The following is a 19,526-nucleotide window of genomic DNA, read 5'->3' as shown; positions in this document are numbered from 1 at the left end:
ATTCGGGTCAGTTTCTTCTGCTAACCTTTCCCCACTCCCCCACCAACGGCGAGCTGCCGGCGCTCAGCCTGACCACCCAAGCCTGCCTGCGGACTCTGCCTCACTTTGATTTATCGCCCAGCTTCTCACACACAGGAGGAGGAGCCAGGCTCCCAGTTAAGTCTCTATACCCAAACATCCCTGCCAAAGCCAGCACGACGACATAAAGGTCAGTGCCAGAAAGAGGGAGCCATGATCTGTCACCAGTGACGCAGGCTGTTCCCATGCATCGGACAGTGCTGGTCTGGGTCCTTAAAGGGCCTCTCCTGCATGAGGCAAGTGGCTCACACGGGTCTGGGGGCCCAAACCAACCAGGGCTCTGCACCCAGCATGCGGCTCACCGTCCTGCGGCTGCGCCCAGTAGGACGCGAGCCTGCGTAATATTCTCCTGTACAAAGAGGGCCGAGGAGGGTTCTCTTCTGCTGCACTAGGAGGTCTCTCTGTAGGTCCCGTGTACGAGATGGACGCTTGATGTGTCTGAGGCCACTCCTTTTAATGTGAAGAGAGAAAAACTTGTCATGCGCACCGAAGTCCAAACTCAGGGAGGAGCCCTGCAAAGGTCAGTCACCCACCTACGCCTGCCTGCAAGCGAATTAATCATCTCATGGAACGGAATTAGCTCTACTCTGGAGCACAGACTCCTCAGTTTCTTTTCTTACTGAAGGCTGGTCTTGAAAACCAGGAACTGGGTGACGGCTGCCTTCACTGTTCTCACACAGAGCAGAGAAGTCCAAGTAGACTACCACTATTTATACTTGTCAAAAAAAAAAATCAGTACGAATAAAGAGAGAATCATCCCATAATAAATTTATCTTTGGTTTACAGATGGTGACACAAAAATGAAATGCATCAAATACCTTCTTCCCTTCCGGAATCCTATTCCACTCGGAGCCCAGAATGGCTCAGGCTAGCCTCATGATCGAGCCAAGGCTTCAAGGACCATCATTCTCAGACTCTAGATTGTTTGTCTTCTACTTCTTGATACCCCAATTCAGTCTCATCAGTGTCCACAGGAATAATTAAAATACTCCCTAGTCACTCAGCCCCTCATGTGCTCTCTAACCCCCTGGCTTCCCATTTCCACGGCCACATCCTGGTCCTTCCTGTTACCCAGAACGACTCCATCCTGGAAATCTAAAAGCTTGATGCCCTACTCCCTAACCACGTCCCATATTCTTCTGTTCTTCTGATTCTTTTGTGTTCAGTATGTCTTTCAGGGTGACCCACTCCCCTATTCTCAGGTTTCCATGTGGTGAATGACAAAGGAGTAACAATTCTGGCTCCTCTCTCTTTCCCTCTGTCCCCCAAAGTGGCTGTCCTGGGAACTCTCTGCTTCCTCGTGCAGTTGGCTTCCTATGGCAGTGTCTGCCCTAAAGGAGATGTTTTAAAGGGGTGAATTCAATTCAGAGTATCTGGAAATCTGTGACCGCATTATCTAAGCTATGTCCTTTAGTCCTGCTGACATTTAGAAAGCTGGTATTTTGATCTCCATCTGCCTGGTTCCTGCATTTTTTTTCATAACTTGGTTCAAACTCAGAAGAGTAAGAAAAGGGTGTTATATTTTGGCCCCTGTAGATCCAACCCCACACCAAATTTCCAATCCCACCGAGAATTCCAGTCCCTGACCACACCATTCTCCTTCAGTGCCTAATTAACAGCTGATTACCTTAAGTGACTCTTTTTCCCATCACTGTTGGTCCTCCTGTGTCTTTGGCATTGCATCATGTGCCCTGAAAAGCCCCTATTCTGGATCAATCCTGTCACTAACTATCTGTATCGCATATTGTGGCCCCATGTTATTAGAGGGGCAACTAACACTCCGGGTCAGTAAACCTGTGCCACGACAAATTCTTGGTCTCGGGTCTTCAGTACCACTGGATAATCCTTCCAAAGCTCCCTATTTTCATCTCTCTTCAAAATCCCCCACCACGACCACCCACCTCATTTTCAACAGATCACCTTGCTCCCCATGCTTCAGTGAGACCATCAGGACGTCAGGGAGAACTGCCTAACACTCTATAAATTTGTTTGCACCTGGACCTCTGTTCTAGTTTTCTCCTTTCTCAAGGAAAAAGGCGCCCTTCCTCTGTCCAAGGCTGACCCAGCACTGTGGGCCCCATGCCCTCCCCACTGCACCCGGGCTTTGCCGACTCAGTCTTGCTCTGCATCTCCTTATCTTTCACCTCTTTCCTTTCTTCTTGGCTTTTGTTTCAGGGTAGAAAGACACAGCCCCCTCTCCAATAAAAACAACACTCGGCTGGCCCCCTGTTTCTCACTAGCTTTTGCCTTTTCTATTTCCTTCCTTTCGAAGTGCTGTCCGTGCGGCTTAACCTACCTTTATTCCCTAACTTCCGTGGAGGGGGCTCAGCCCCTCTACTTGGGAGGTGAGCAAACCTTCAGAGGCTGCTGAATGCAGCGGGCACCTTCCTGCCCTGATTTAGACTCTGTGCTGCCGCTTCCTGACGCTCTGGTTCCCTCTGGCTAGCAGGTCTCTCTCTCCGGGACTCTCACGGGGACCGCCCCTTCCCCTCAGGCTTCACGGGCAGCTCTGGTGCCCTTCAGGTGCTTCCATTCCTCCAGGCTATCCCTAGCCTGTCTGCACCGTGTGCCCAACTGAAAATTGCATCTTTCTTCACACACGTGATCCTGTTCTAATCTTGTCGGTGTTCATGAAAACTCTAGATTGCAAACTAGTCTGGACCTCATCACCTCTCCCCTGGCTTACTTGAACAATCTTCTATCTGGTGCTCTTGCCTTAAACACTCACAAGCAATCTCTTGTCTACACTGCTGACAAATAGCTTTTCTCAAATGCAGATCCGCTCATGTCTCTCCCCTGCTTAAGACTCAGTAGTTCCCCAACACTGTCATGGTCAAAGTCAGCTGCCGCAGCCCAACCTGCCACCACCTCCCTCGAACCCCCCCTTCCTGCCTTTCTGTTGTCCCGGCCACGTGACATCATGGCCACTTCACACATCCTGGCTCCTCCACCTGGAATGCCCTTTATGCAGTCCTGTATAGATTCAAACTTGAGTAGAAGTGTTCCCTGCCCTGGGAAGGCTGCTGCCCCTGACGCAGATCCGACTGCCCCCCCCCAACTGCTCCCACCTTGTCTTTCCATAGGCTCTCCCAGCACTTGCCACGCCCCTGCTTTACTGGTGCCTCACACTCCCCAAACACGGATCCTCCTTGAGGGCAGGAACCTGCCAAGTAGATGGCAGGGCTGTCCACATTAGATATTTAATAACCGTTTGCTGAAGAAATGCCGGCAAGAGTTTACATTCTCCCTGACGGGACAGCTTACACACACAGCCACGCAGCCCCACTCCACCACTGAAATGATCCCCTAAGCAAGAGTAACAATGCATTTTACTAAAACGGTGTGCCTTCAGTGTAGAAAGGCAGTGCCCTCCAAGTTCATGCTCATAATCATGTAAAGTGGCCACCCCCAGTACTTAGGGGTTTTGATTTTTACGTTTCTTTAACACAACAAGAATTTATTTAGAAGGTAAAGGGAGCTATGTTTTCCAAATGTTTTGCAATGGACATGCATCACTTTTATAATTAGAAAAATGCTTGACGCTCTGAATATTAACATCAGAACCAATATTTTCACAACAAACTTGATCTGCCAATTTTCAGACTGAGTTGCCAACTTTTGAACATACTGCTTTGATTTGCATAAAAGCTGAACACAGGATGTCATCCACAGATAAGGATGACTTTGCTATTAGCATTTTCATTAATATACACCATTCAGCTTTTCTCTAGGACAACATTTGTCAGTGGACAGGCAATAGTAGCAGGGCCCGATGGAATGTTCTCTGACGCTAGAAATAGTCCCTATTTGTACAGTCCAAAACAGGAACCACGACCCATATTTTTGCTAGCACAGTGTGAAAGCTACTCTATTATACACGAGACTGTTCAGTTACATACATTTGGATGCAAATCTCCAGTTCATTTCCAGATACTAATGCAGACACCCTTACAAATAATTGATGAGATATAGGCATTCTATTCCAGGCTTGTCTGGCAAGAGTGAGTGAATAAACAAAAGGAAGTGGAATATCAAAGAGAAACTAACTATGGGTTTGGTAAGGGAGGAACGAGCTGGTAGATGAGGGGCGACGGCTTCTGTAACGGCGACGCCTCCTGCGTTCGTCTCTGAGTGAACAGCCCCATTTGGAACATGTCATATCTATCTGTAGCAGGGAATTTTTAAAAATCCAAACTGACACATCACAGAGTAACAACAAAATAACACAGGGCAACTTTCTACACTGGAAATTGCATTTACCTTAAGAGTGCTGAAGAAGTGAGCTGCTTTGGTTTTTAGAGGCCCGAGATACCAGTATCTGAGGACGATCAAGACAAAAACCTGGTTAGAACATTAAGAGAACTCTGAAAGGGCTAGACATCATTCAAGAAGAATAGTATGTTAAAAGTGCCCCTCCATGCGGACACCCTGCACAGTCACCTCCAGGGTGAGGGGTGGACTATGAATACACCACCTCCAGCTCTGGAGGCCTGGGGATTGTGCTTTAGCAGAAAAAAAGAAGGACAGTTAAGTTTTTCATCTACATTTCAATGTCGTGTCAAGTAGTGCGTAATGAGTTACACAGTGGAGAGACCCTCGCAATTTACAAGAAATACATAATCCGCGTCTCCCTCTCTCAATTCACAGGTATCGCTGTGATATATACTCTCAACCACAGAATACAGCAGAGTCTACATTCAAAAGGGCAGTGAGTGGAGGATGATGAAGCCACAATGAGACGCAGATGCTGGGTGGTCTGGTGTGTGACTCACATGCTAAAGTGACTGGATCCTGTCTACCATGTTCTCTCACACACAGACGCGCATGCGCACACACGTGCACACACCACTTAAAATCTGTAAATCAGCCTAACTTCACATTACTCGTGTTATGCAGCTTCCAAACGGGAAATGTTAAATCTGGGAACGAAGAGTGTCTACTGCATACTGCTAAATACATAAAAGCTAGTGTAGAGAGAAAGATGCCTAACGGGAACTAGAAAAGTGACATAAAATAGGTTCCTCTCTTAAAATCTATCTCTGTCTCCTACCAGCTCATCTTAAGGGCTCCCTATTTGATTCCACTCAATATGCATTTATTTAGCATTTACTATGTATATGAAGGAAAAAGAAGTAAAAGCATTAAACTCCTGCCTTTGAAGGCTTATAATTTGAGACAATAAAGCCCAAAAAAGTAACAGAAAACAATAAATGGCTATGTGTGTGTGTGTGTGTGTGTGTGTATCAGTGCCAACTGATATATAAATATATGGAAATATAATATATAATATACAAATATATATACATATATATATATGTATACATATATATATATAATGATTTATTGGTGAGGAGAGTCAAGGGACAAGAAATCACTACAGACTGAAAATCATTGGGGCAACCAGACCTGCACAAGAGCAAAGTAAGGGTGTGGAATTTCAAAAGATAACGGGCTCAGATTTAGATCCACAAAAGAAGGAAAGAAGTCATTCTAGGCAAGGGGAGTAGCAAAGGCACAGGAAACACTGAGAACAGCAGCCACAGCAAAGTCTTAGAAGTAAAGATACGTAACTATGGAATTACGGTTGATGACGGATCAAGCTGGGCCTTGAATGCCAGAATAAGGGGGTTAGATAGAATCCAATGAGCAATGTGGAGCCATTCTAAGTATTATTCAGGATCATACTATGATGCTACTAATGAGGGCCTTGATCATCTGATTTTCTAAGCTTACATAATAATTTATTTCATTTCCCAGCTAGCCAGAGAGAAAGGCAGTTTATTCCTAACTATCCATAGTTACACTCATCTCTACCAATGACGCTATGCCTGTACCTAATGGCCAGCTAGGAAATCATTTCTTGCATGCCCACTGTTTCTCCTACGGCACACAGAGGGACTCCGTGGAAGGTCCCAGTCGAGGTGTTAATCACCACCAAAATTTTAAAATTCACTGTTCCAAAAAACAATCAAAAGAGGGGCAAGCGTGTGAGATCCTCCTAAAGGGGCTGACCTATGCTAGTGCTCAGTTGTTGATTAACACATTTCACGAAGCAATTTGTTCTCACCAGACATTTTCAGGGAAAATAAAGCAATTACTCTTGGTGAGTTGCTGGTATTCAAGATCACAGATAAAACATAAGGTGATTTGTTGGGGTGCCTGGGTGGCTCAGTCGGTTACGCATCTGCCTTTGGCTCAGGTCATGATCCCAGGGTCCTAGTATCAAGCCCTGCCGTGGGATCCCAGTCCGCTGCTCCTCTGCCCTTACCTCCTCTCCCCACTTCTGCACTCTCATTCGCTCTCATCTCTCTCAAATGAATAAAATCTTTAATAAAATAAAATAACACCATATGGTGATTTGTGGAATCAAGGTAATCACAGCCAACTTACAAATAAAAACAATGTGAAATGTTCAACAGCGCAGCCTGTAAAACAATACAGCACCTCCCCCTCTGGCATTCCACTCTCGAGAACCTCATTAGCAGGAATAACAAAGTGAGACAAGTAAGAGAAATTTCCATAAAGAGAGTGTGGCAGGAAAGCTTATGAGGGACAAGAGGCGTCTTCTTGATAAAAGCTGTGAGACTGATCATAGTTCATTTAAACCATACTAAAATCATAAGCCGACATTAGGAAAAAAAAAAAAAAAAAGGTAAAGAGAAAGCACTACCCACCAGACACGGAGTCAGTGCCCCCTCGGGAAGCCTGCGCCTGCACCACCCTCCACTCAGAACAGAACACCCACAGCCGCTTTCCAAGCCAGCGTTTGCGTGCAGCACAGTGAACTCTCCGAACAGAAGTCCACTCTCATGGAAGCCAGCCACCGCCCTCCCCTCACTGCCTCGGACAGGCCCGTTTCTTCCAGCTCACAACACAGCCCGGTGTCCGCCTTTCTTTCCATCTGCAGCCTGTGGTCTCTCGATCCGCTAGGCTTTCAACAAGAACACCTCTCAGGGCTGGAAAAGCTCCATGAGGCTGGGCTGCCCGCAGGGCCGGCCCCACAGGCTGCAGGATGCCAGGCAACTCCAGGCCAGCGTGAGCCTGCCCTGTGCTCGGACACCATGGCCAAAGACACGGACGCCGTCGCGGCCGCTTCACTGCCGGCAAGTGTGGAGGAAACGGGAAGCTTCCCTAGCCTTTCTGTGTGTCAGATCTAAACCTCTGTCTCTCTTATTCATAAGTAATTCACCTCCAGGCCCATCCAACTTCATCCTAGATGACCACTGTATATTGAAACCGCAAAGACGGGAGTAGAAAAATAGTTTTAAAAAAATCATCCCACATCAGTACAGGAACGCTTTACTTGCTAACTTTGACGCCGGCGTCTCTGAAGGATCCCCATCGAAGGCCGGTCACTGCGAACACGGGCTGTTCCTTTTCACCCTGGAAGTGAAGTACATTCATCTTCAGTTAAGGATTACAGTTACTTGGAATGCTCTACAGGTAAGTACCCAGCAAATGCTCAGGGCCTACTTTTCCTCAAACCAAATTCTAGAAAGGATGTTCAGAATCTCAGAAATTAACTGAGTAGTCAGTAAAAGGACCTGAGTAAACAACACTGTAAAATGAAATTAATTTTTCTGTACTAGACCTCATGAATCTGCTGGCCAGGAACATGTTACCGTACTTCAGACTTAAATTATGAAGTGGCTGACTACACTGGCCCTTTGACCAGTCAGTCATTGAGTCGGCCGGAATTTCTCCTCTCTCAGAGACACGTCCAAGGCAAAGCTAATTTTAGCCTGCATTCTCTTTAGAGGTCCAAGAGCTCTCAAGTCAGAGGAAAATCCTGGTACTCTAAAACGTTTCACCTGAATATCTAAAACTAGAGTTAGGTCTCTGTCGTAACAAGTCAGAATAAAAAGTGATTCGGATTTAGTCCAATGCTTTATGGTAAGATATTGCATATTACAATCAGTGAGTTACTAATAAATCTATGAGTTAAGAAATAGATAGAAAACATGCACAGTCGAGCCACTGTCTTTAAGAGCTTGTACTTCATGATGGACCTTCCTTAAAGTATAAATATATGTGTGCATATATGTGTATATAGATACAGATATATGTCGTAAAAGGTCCTTTTCCCATAGCTCAGAATTACCGCCAAAGCCCAAGACTCTGCCCATATTCTAAACAGAGCTGTCACATGTGAGACACACGACTCCCCAGAACTTGCTAAATGGGGGAAGAATCAGTTCGATTTCCATCAAGCCATCGTACAACCAGCATCAGTGGAAGATTAGGAACTGGAGGACCCTTGACACTGTCAAATGCTGGTCTAGAGAAAGGACGTGAAGTCTTCCCCTCCATCCCACTTTGATCCCACGACACCGAAACGAAGTGAAGGATTTGCAGGAGAATTATGCACTAATAAGAGCAGCTTACAAGGAAAGACACCGGCCTCTCATCCTCGGTGTGTACCTGCTCAAGCAGCACAAGTGCTTTTCTGTCCCTGCACCAGCTTAAGCAAGGAGGAGGGAACTCGGGCGAGAAACGGCGACGCACAGAGGTGCTGATGAGGCACCTCGGCCCAGCACAGCAAGGATATGCTAGTGTCCCAGGGCCAAGGGGATGTTGTGGAACACAGCAGGGCCTGGAACCATCCAGATGGTAGAAAGCTCACCAGTTTTTTCATGGAATCATCACTAATGAATACATATCCCATATTAGGGACTAGCGATACAAAAAGTATCTGCCCTCAAAGAGCTCCGGGTGCGAGGGGGGTGTGCAGACACACAGGATGACGGCACAATGCAGCGGGTTCACAGGACGCAGACAGGCGTCGAGGTTTATGAAAGCACAGAGCAGGTGTGTCTGTATGCGGCTCGGGGGGAGAGGGCAAGGAGACCGATGGCCAGGGAAATATAACATTTATAAACATTTATGTTTGTAATAATAATATAAACATTTAATTTATTAAAAATGGCTCAGTGGGTTAAAGCCTCTGCTTTCGGCTCGGGTCATGATCCCAGGGTCCTGGGATCGAGGCCCTCATCGGGCTCTCTGCTCTGCAGGGAGCCTGCTTCCTCCTCTCTCTGCCTGCCTCTCTGCCTACTTGTGATCTCTGTCTGTCAAATAAATAAATAAAAATCTTTAAAAAAATTTTTTTTATTAAAAAAATTTAAAACTACATTAAATTTTAAAGAATAAAGTGCCTAGATTGAGGGAGGTTGAGAAGCATGGAGAGACAGAAAAGAGAGAAGAAAGGGTGGCCCAGCGTCAGGGAGAGAAGCAGCACTGTGGGAGTTTGCAGTATCTACAGGAAATACGGGACTATTTCCCCCAAGTGTTCCAGAGGGACTAGTAAGTGTCACAGCTAGTAATGACAGTAATGACGTAGAGGATTCCGTGATGAAAGGAGTTGAGAAAGACCAGAACTCCTTGGTTTGAAACATGTTTACTGCAGTTCTTCTTAGGATCTTTAATATGTTAATGTACATTATAAACTTCCAAAAGGAGAAATACACAGTTTCCCTGAATTGTCAACTACACCCCTTCTCTGGGAGGCATTCTGCATAACTAATATTCCTCGGGAAAGGCTGAGCTAAAGCATGCACTATCACACCATGTCCTGGTTTAGTACTCAAGCCTTCCCAACTGCTGCACTAAGAATATTTTCTCTTCCTTCGGTGGGGCGGGGGGTAGGAATATTCTGTTAAGATTAGCTGCAGAGCCTTGTAAGCTCAAGGTGTCATTGATTTGAGGTGTACTCCTAGCTAGAGGTGGGACTCTGGACAATAGGAAATGAGTGTAGAAAGATCTAGAGAAGCCCAGCTATCAGCCAGATGGGCACAGAGCCCCAGGGTTCAGGAGAGGCCTGGGGGTCAGTAATGGAGAGACTGGCCCCTGTTGGGGTGCACAAGAAAGATGAACAAGGGCAGGGAGACAGAGCAGAAGCCAACAGACAAAATACCACCGGATGTTAACCCGACGAAGGCCCGGGTGACAAGAGTATCAGATGGACAGGGCAGTAAACAAAAGCAGACACAGAAGACAGGCACACAGCCATATTTTAACGGCAAAGAAGATATGTTGTCCCAAGTCACTGACCTCCTGGAAAGAGAAAATGGCCCAATGGTTTGCTAAAACAAAACAAAACAACACAAAACAGAACAAAAAACTAACTCGGAATTCTGGTTGGAATAAAAGCTTAAGGGACAGTGAAAAGAAAGCCATTTTGGTCAACTAGGTAGGTAATTCTTAATTCCTGATCCAGGAATTTTAGGAATTCTAAATAAAGAGATAGAAACAAATAGAAAAAATTCAGAAGTCCTGAGATTTTGCTCAGTCAGGGTTTTAACAGAAGAACGCCAGGAATGACAGAAGAAAGAGAGAAATTCTAACTTTGACCAGCAACCCTATCCTCCTCTTTGGGTTCTGGGTTGACAGGTTCTAAGAATTCAACTGACGGAACAAAAAGAAAGAACTAGAAAGACTTCCATAAGTCTTTCCAGTAATTACTTTCAAGTCAAATACTAGGCTTTGTAGATGTCTACATGGGAAAATGCCTTCCGAAATCACAGGACCAGGTGCCCAAGTGATACCACCTGGGCAAAACAGTCACGTCAAAAAGCAATGGACTGTAAGACAGAAAAATCTAGATTCTACTTCTGTCTAACACGACTTGTCATTTTTTTCACTCTGTCAAATGAAGATACTAACAGACATCTTGTCTTCTTAAGCCGGAGGTCCAAGCGAGACACAAGAGCACAGTGAACACTGCAAAAAGCTAAACACAGAGCATCACGGTAACGTCCAAGGACTGGATCTTCGGAGACGTTCCAGTTATTTATGTTTAACTGGCTCTGAGTTTGTTTTTTATTTATTTTTTTTATTTTTTATTTTTTTTTAAAGATTTTATTTATTTATTTGACAGACAGAGATCACAAGCAGGCAGAGAGGCAGGCAGAGAGAGGGGAGGAAGCAGGCTCCCCGCTGAGCAGAGAGCCCGAAGCGGGGCTCAATCCCAGGACCCTGGGATCATGACCTGAGCCGAAGGCAGCGGCTTAAACCACTGAGCCACCCAGGCGCCCCTGAGTTTGTTGTTTTTTTTTTTTTTTAAGATTTTATTTATTTGACAGAGAACACAAGTAGCAGAGAGGCAGGCAGAGAGAGGAAGGGAAGCAGGCTCTGCACTGAGCAGAGAGCCCGATGTGGGGCTCGATCCCAGGGTCCTGGGATCATGACCTGGGCCGAAGGCAAAGGCTTTAACCCGCTGAGCCACCCAGGCGCCCCCTGAGTTTGTTTTTTAAAAGAAGAATCTGATATCAGGCCTTAACTATAATATTCTGAAAACAATTTCCAGGAAGAAGGAAGACCAAGAAGACAAAGTCAGTGTCGTGGTGCCTCAGAAGCCACAGTGGAGGCTGCTGTGCTATGCTTCCGAGGAACTACTTGTGAAGTTTTCTGCTTCCTGGGCTGTGTCATCAACATACAGAGCCTGTGGCCAATTTGATACTGGTTTCATTAATTCACAAAATCAGCACATTTGGAAGAAAAGAAAAAGAAGAGATAAGACTTTTAAATATAAGCACAAGCCACAATTTTCAATTAAATCCCAACTACCCTGGAGTGTATTACTTCTCACACACTTATATGCAGCCGTCAGTCACCTAGTTATTAGGAGATACAGTCTGACTCACCTCCTCTGGTAAATAACATTTTAATATCTTCATAGATGCCAATCTGTGCTGCCTTCCTAGACTAGAATTTCTTTCACACAGCCCTTCCATTTTGTGAGAATGACTTAGATTTACTATACGCTAAAGAACCCAATGCAATTTAAATCACTTTTATCATCACCAGTGACATCAGGGTGGGGAGTCCAGACATCACTACATGAAGAACAAAAGAAAACAAAAGGAAAACAGGCTGTAAGCGCATAGGTTCACCAACTGCAAACATGCGTCTGGCCAATGCTGTATAACTAACAGCAGTATTTCAGGACTGAAGTTCGGAATCGTGACACAGTGTGGAACCTTCTTTCAGAGATAGCAGGGAAACTTGAGTGAATATAAAATGTTCGGAGCCTCTGAAGGGCAACCTGAGCGTAGCTGGTATATTTTAGGACCGACTCTGAGTAAATGACAGGGCTCACTGTTCATAAATTTGTTGGGCGTAAATTTGTTTGGCTCAGCCTTCTCAGGCATCTGCCCTTTTGTGGTGGGCGGGGTAGGGAGCGATGCGGGGGTGGTTGATGAAGGAGGAATAGCTACTTAACTACTGCATAGTGAGGGTATCTTTGTTTCTAGGAATTAAATTCTTTTTGGCGGGGGGGTGGGAGGTTGGGGTACCAGGTGGTGGGTATTATAGAGGGCACGGCTTGCATGGAGCACTGGGTGTGGTGAAAAAATAATGAATAATGTTTTTCTGAAAATAAATAAATTGGAAAAAAAAAAAAAAAAAGGGAGGATTCCAATCAGGAATCCGGAATGGCTACTGGGTCTTCTTCCTTCCAAAATTTTTCTTTTAGAAAAATGTCAAACCAAGAAATTGTTTAACATATAATGAACACTGTTTATCTCTCTCAACTATGTTCACCAGCCACCAACATTTTCCCCTATTGGCTTTATCTGGGTGTGTACATTTTTTGTAGTATTGTTAAATCATTTGCAAATAAATGGAAGACTTCATGGCCCTCACCCCTAAATATCTGAGCATGCATCTCCCAAGAACAAGGAAAGACATATGTATAATGCTATTGCCATTCTCAAGAAATCTAGCATTGACATATATCTAATATACATTCTGAACTAAATATCTGATTGTTCCAATAGTATCTTTTGTGGTCTTTACATTTTTCTAATCTAGGATTTTGTACTGGATTTAACTATATTGCTTTAGTTTCCCTAATCTTGAAAGACTCTATTCTCTCTTGGATTTCAGGACATTGACATTTTTGAAGAGGCCAGACCAACAGTTGTTTTTATAATGTCCTATAATTTGGATTTGATAGACTCTTCTTCTCATCATTGATTCAGTTAGATTCAGAGAAGTGGACATTTTAGGCAAGAAACTCCATAGGTGATGTTGTATCCTTCTCAACAGATCACATGAGGAGGCAGATACTGTCCTTCTGTCCCATTACTGGTGATGCTAGGTTTGATCACTTGGTTACATGCTGTATCCTGGGTCTCTCTACCGTACGTCTTCCCCTAAGTAATCATTTAGTAACCTGTGATGCTTTAAGACTATGTCGATATATGTTCCCGGATAACCTTCTAACCAATGGTTTTAGCATCCACTGATGATCTCTATCTGAATCATTTCATTAGTGATTGCACTTACATTTCTTCTGCATTTCTTCTGCATTTACAAGCTGAAAATTCTCTAATATTAAACTGCAGGCCCGCAGATTCTTCATTTTTATTTACTGCATTATAAGCCATTAGCATTATTACTCTTTTGGATGTTCAAACTGTCCCACAGTTGGCCAGGTGGATACCATCCGGCGAGCTCCTATGTATTTTCAGGTTATTTCCATTAGTTTTTGAGTAGCTCTTGGCTCTGTTCTCACCTTGTCTCTGAAAGCCATCTCTTCACAGAGTCCTGGTTTCTTTTACTAGGGAACAGTATTTCAAGACCAAAATCTAAGTGCCAGGTGTGTCCATTACTGTGGGGTCTCATTGCTTTTAAGCCCTTTCAGTGGGCATAGCCAGCAAATATTTTTTTAAAACAATTCATGAGTTCATCTACAAATCAATAAAATGTTAGACAACCCAATAGAAATATGGGAAGTTCTGCTCCCATCCAGGATGTAGGACGCTCCAAAGAAAATTATCCCCACCCAAAAATGAGAAAAAGCCAGATAACCTACAAAATCATCATTTTTCTTGACCCCACCAGAGAGGGAGCGGAGACTGCAGGACAGCCAAGTAACCTGAATTCCAAAGACAAACCCCTCCAAAGGATGGATGGGACACGAGAGCAAGAGGTGGCCGCCATGCCAACAGGTTACGGCGAAACCATCACTGTCCCAGTCATTGCTTCGTATTGCTGGCTCTTCTACCATTCCAAACCACCACAGAAGACAGTGAAATTATGCAGTCCAAAGGTAATCATTGGAGTAACTAAAAATAGTGACACTATACTGAGAGGAGATCTATAGGAATTCTTAATTATAACAAAGAGGTCAAGAGTTAGAATCTACAACTGATAAATCAAAAAGCAATATCACAGACTAAACACTAATAATCAACTATACACCTGAACGTGGTTATGATGGTAACCTTTAGGTTTGGTGGGGGGGGATGTTCAACAAAATTTTAAAAAGTAGCATCATAAGCATATTCTCTAGTGATAACAACTAGAATAAACAGGTAAATTCTTCTTCTCTGAGAGTAATGCTTGGGATACGAAAGGATATTATTTTCACTGTAACCCCATTTGAACTGCTACATCATATTTTCTTTAACATGTATGTGTGCATTATTTTGGTAATTTTATCAAACTCTGAAAAAAAGACTCTACCTTGATCTGCAAGACATCAAGTGGAACAGTCTCTCCTTTCACAATGGCAAGGGTGGCATCTGTAATATGTCTAAAAAGACAAAGGCAGGAGATGATCATGTGTGGAAAACAAGCAACCCTTGCCCCACCACACACACAAACAGACACACACACACACACACACTCCTGCCCAGAGAACTAATAGGTCGGACAAAAGACCTATTCCTTCAAAATACTCCCAGACAGCACAACAAATGAATATAAAAAAATCCCTGATACAAACATAAGGGAAGGCGTTGGCAAAGAGAAGTTTATACAAGGCACCAATCATCTGTTTACTTCACAACTTATTGAATCTCTACTCTGTGTCTGACTCTTATCACTAGAAAATATGATACTTAATATTTAGAGCATCTTTCATTCATTCCAAGAAATTTAAGCACTTGAAAAAATATTATTTGACTCTAATAACCTAAAAGATAACGAAGGGATAGGATTTGAGCTATCTCAGCAAAATATAATCTGGGAACCCAAGATCTATTCCTCTGACTTCCCAGGATTACAAGGATATAATTTTAATGGCTGTACTTTCATTCATAGACACAAAACTATTCCTACCTACATTCTGATCGTCAGTAGCAGCAATGTCCACAATAGCCAAACTATGGAAAGAACCTAGATGTCCATCAACAGATGAATGGATCAAGAAGATGTGGTATATATACACAATGGAATACTATGCAGCCATCAAAAGAAACGAAATCTTGCCATTTGCGACAACATGGATGGAACTAGAGCGTATCATGCTTAGCGAAATAAGTCAAGCGGAGAAAGACAACTATCATATGATCTCCCTAATATGAGGGAGTGGTGATGCAACATGGGGGCTTAAGTGGGTAGGAGAAGAATCCATGAAACAAGATGGGATAGGGAGGGAGACAAACCATAAGTGACTCTTAATCTCACGAAACAAACTGTGGGTTGCTGGGGGGAGGGGGTGGGGGAAGGGGGGTAGGGTTATGGACATTGGGGAGGGTATGTGCTTTTGGGTAAATTGGAAGGGGAGGTGAACCATGAGAGACTATGGACTCTGAAAAACAATCTGAGGGGTTTGAAGTGGTGGGGGGGTGGGAGGTTGGGGTACCAGGTGGTGGGTATTATAGAGGGCACAGCTTGCATGGAGCACTGGGTGTGGTGAAAAAATAATGAATACTGTTTTTCTGAAAATAAATAAATTGGAAAAAAAAAACAACAATACAAACTTTCAAAAAAAAAAAAGTCTATAGGTAAGAAAACCTGGTACTATTGATAATCATACTGGGCATGTGAAAAAACTATGCTAAGCTTTAAAGCAGTTCTAGGGTTCATACTCTAATTAGATCCCAGGTTAGACACACATTAAGCTACAACAGTCAGCCAAAGAAATATTAAATCAACAAGTGGCCAGACAATATTTGCTCTTGCAGCAGAAAGAACAAGTCAACCCACATCAAACACTTTCCCTGCCCAGCCTGTCCACCCCTTACAGTCACTTACGCACTGTCTCTTTGTTTGGCTGGCTAGTCTCATCCTTCAGATCTTCGCTGAAACGTCACTGTTTACCCTAACGAGCCTATAGGCCCTTCTGTATAATTCTCTAGCACTATATGGAGTCTGAGATCAAACAAACTGAGGGTTTGGAGGGGATGAGGGTGCGGGGTTGGGTAAACCTGCTGGTGGGTATCATGGAGGGCACATATTGCACGGAGCACTGAGTGTGGTGCATAAACAATGAAGCTTGGAAACTGAAAAAATAAAATTAAGTTTAAAAAAAGAAATGGGCTGTCTTACTATGTTGTTGTTGCATTCCCATGGTATTAACATGTGTCCCTATTCCCTGCATTTCCTAAAAATCTCTACCTGATTCAGCTTGGTGTGTTTGGCAAAAATACTCCAAAGGTAGCAGTGTGTACTTCCATCAGAGGTGTGTACTTCTACCAGTAAGTAGATGCATCTCTTCGCTTTTTTGTGTGTGTGACAGTAGCAACCACTGATAATCAATAGCTATATTAGTTAACAGAGTTGCAAAATAGTGATCTTTCAATCCTATCATTCCTTCTAACTTATCATCTGGTCCATAAAGAGAAACTTTCCCTCATCAATGATTTAGGTACCATAAAATAGAGGTCATATGAGAAAATCAGGTAAATGTTGGATTTCTTAATTTCACCAATTTTCAAAATAATAAGCTGATATCCCAGGAGCCTCTAAACAGGACCAATGAGTTTTTCACCTTTATTCCGAAGTATCACTATGTATTCATAAGTATTTTTAAATATGTTTGATATGTTTCAGTGCATTATAGTTATTAGCCTTACTGATACTCAATTTGTCCCAAATGAATGAGTTTCAAGGGTGGAGTATGAGGGTCAGTAGATAATCAGAAGGAACAGTGAGAAAGAGCGGCCAAGGAAGGTCCCTATCAATGTCAACCACACTGAGGAACAACTAACAGTTCCTCCCTAGCCCTTATTCACATAAGTAGAATTATCTATGTTTGAAAGAATAAGTTTAATATAAATACAATTTATGCATAGCAAATTCCATCCTTTTAGGCATACTGTTCTACAGTTTTGGACAAATGCTTTCACTCCTGTAACCATCACACCACCAAGACATAGAACATTTATGACATCTCGGAAAGTCCCTTCAAGGCCCCTTGTAGCCAACCCACGTGCCCCACCACCAGCTCCTGGCCAACTACTGTTTCCTGATTTCCAGAGTGTCACATAAATTGAAACCAAACATATGAAACCTTTGCAGTTTAGCTTTTCAGAACTGCTAGCATGAGTATGAGATTCATTCATGCTGCCGAATGGATTTAAAGACTGTTTCTTTTTATTACATAGTTGTATTCCATTGTATGGACTTACCACAGCTTATCCACTCACCAGTTGATGGATGCTGGCACCATTCCCAGTTTCTGGCAGTTACAAAGGAAGTGACTATAAACATTCATGTATAGGTTTTCGCATGGACATAGGACTTCATTTCTTTTGGGTAAATACCTAGCAGTGTGATTGCTGCTCATATGTTTAATTTTATTTATTTTTTAAAAGATTTTATTTATTTGACAGACAAGTAATCACAAGTAGGCAGAGAGACAGGCAGAGAGAGAGAGGAGGAAGCCGGCTCCCTGCTGAGCAGAGAGCCCGATGTGGGGCTTGATCCCAGGATGCTGAGACCATGACCTGAGCTGAAGGCAGAAGCTTTAACCCACTGAGCCATCCAGGCGCCCTTCAAATGTTTAATTTTAAAAGAAACTGCCAAACTCCTTTCCATAGTGGCTGTACCATTTTGCATTTCCACCAGGAATATGAGAGATTCAATCGCTTTGTGTATTTGTCAGCACTTGACCTAAGTTTCCATCTGGTTTGTTTAAGCCATTCTAACATACACAGCTAATAGTGGATTTGATTTGCACTTCCCCAATGAATAATGATAAACCTTTTTTCATAGGCTTATATGCCATCTATGCCTTTGGTGAAGGGTCATTGAAATATTTTGCCCTTTTATTGGCTGTTTATTTTCTTATTATTGAGTTGAGGGAGTTATTTGTATACTCTGGATACTGGTCCTTTACCAGATATGTGCCTTGCAAATATTTTTTTCCCAGTCTGCAGCTTGTCTTTTCATTCCCTTAACAATGGTTTTCAGGGGAGCCTCGGTGGGTCAGTTGGTTAAGTGTCTGCCTTCGGCTCAGGTCATGATCCCAAGGTCCTGGGATTGAGCCCCCTGTCACTGGGAATCTCTGCTCAGCAGGGAGCCTGCTTCTCCTCTCCCTCTCCCCCTCCACTCTGCTTGTGTTGTCTCTCATGCACATGTTCTCTCAAATTTAAATCTTAAAACACACACACACACACACACACTCTTGCACTTTTTCCAAAGAACAAACATTTTAAATTTTGCTAAAGCCAAAATTATTCTTTGTTGTTTTTATGGTTTCTGCTTTTTGTATCCTAAGAAATCATTGCCTTGGGGCATCTGGGTGGCTCAGTCAGTTAAGTATCTGCCTTCAGCTTAGGTCATGATCCCAAAGTCCTGGAATGGAGCCCTGCATTAGGCTCCCTGCTCAGTGGGAAGCCTGCTTCTCCCTCCCACTCTGATGCTCTGCTTGCTGTGTTTGCTCTCTCACTCTGTCAAGAAAATGAATAAAATCGTAAAAAAAACAAAAACAAAAACAAAAAAATGACAAAAATTCACCTAACTCAAAGTCACAAAGATTTTCCTCTAAAGTTTCAGATTTTACATCTAAGTCTATGACCGATTTCATGTTAATTTTTACACATATGGTTCATTTCCTTGCATGTGCTTAGCTAACTACTGCAGCACCAATTGTTGAAAAAACTGCCCTTTCTCCACTGAATTGCCCTGGTACCTATGTCCAAAAAAAAAAAAAATCAAGTGTCCAGATATGTGTGAGCTTAATTCTGGACATGTTCTTCTATTGATCTATTCATTTCTTCTTTTGTTAACACCACACTGTCTTGATTACTGTAGCTTTAGAAAATGAGTCTTGGAATCAGGGTAAGCCCTCAAACTTTGTTATTCTTTTTCGAAGTTATTCTGGGTAGTCTAGTTCCTTAATTTTTCCATATAAATTTTAGAATCTACATGTCAGTATCTATAAAAAGTCTTCTGAAATTCTTATTGAGATTGTGTTGAATTTAGAAATCAATTTGGAGATAACAGACATCTAAATATTGAGTCTTAAAACCCATGAACACAAATATCTCTCCATTTCACTGTTCTCTAGATTTCTCTCTTCAAAATTCTATAGTTTCAGCATATAAATCGTACACATATTTTGTTAGATTTATCCCTAAGTATTTCATGTTTTTGTAAAGCACTGTTTGTACTATAGTGTCTTTATTGTTGTATTTTAGAAAATATGGTAATTACTAAGAAAGTAAAATATTTATTGTGTCTAGCATTTAAGTACAACTATAAGAAAGGAGTCA

General features: G+C 43.0%; 1 protein-coding gene across 5 annotated transcripts in view; it reads right to left on the bottom strand.

Moving 5' to 3' along the window:
* Positions 1-19,526, bottom strand: part of AGK (acylglycerol kinase) — a 73,216-nt gene that overhangs the window by 10,648 nt on the left and 43,042 nt on the right. For all 5 annotated transcript variants that reach the window (XM_044246733.1, XM_044246731.1, XM_044246732.1 and 2 more), the window contains exons 9-12: positions 14,548-14,617; positions 7,382-7,461; positions 4,339-4,396; positions 381-528 (exon numbers count right to left, since the gene is read on the bottom strand). In XM_044246733.1, the coding sequence (XP_044102668.1) occupies positions 381-528; positions 4,339-4,396; positions 7,382-7,461; positions 14,548-14,617 (356 nt within the window). The remainder of the gene's footprint in view (positions 1-380; positions 529-4,338; positions 4,397-7,381; positions 7,462-14,547; positions 14,618-19,526) is intronic.

Source organism: Neovison vison, chromosome 4 (assembly GCF_020171115.1).
Source record: "Neovison vison isolate M4711 chromosome 4, ASM_NN_V1, whole genome shotgun sequence".
NCBI lineage: Eukaryota > Metazoa > Chordata > Mammalia > Carnivora > Mustelidae > Neogale > Neogale vison.
Note: the sequence above shows the minus strand (reverse complement) of the source record. Positions and strands in the feature narration are given on the sequence as shown.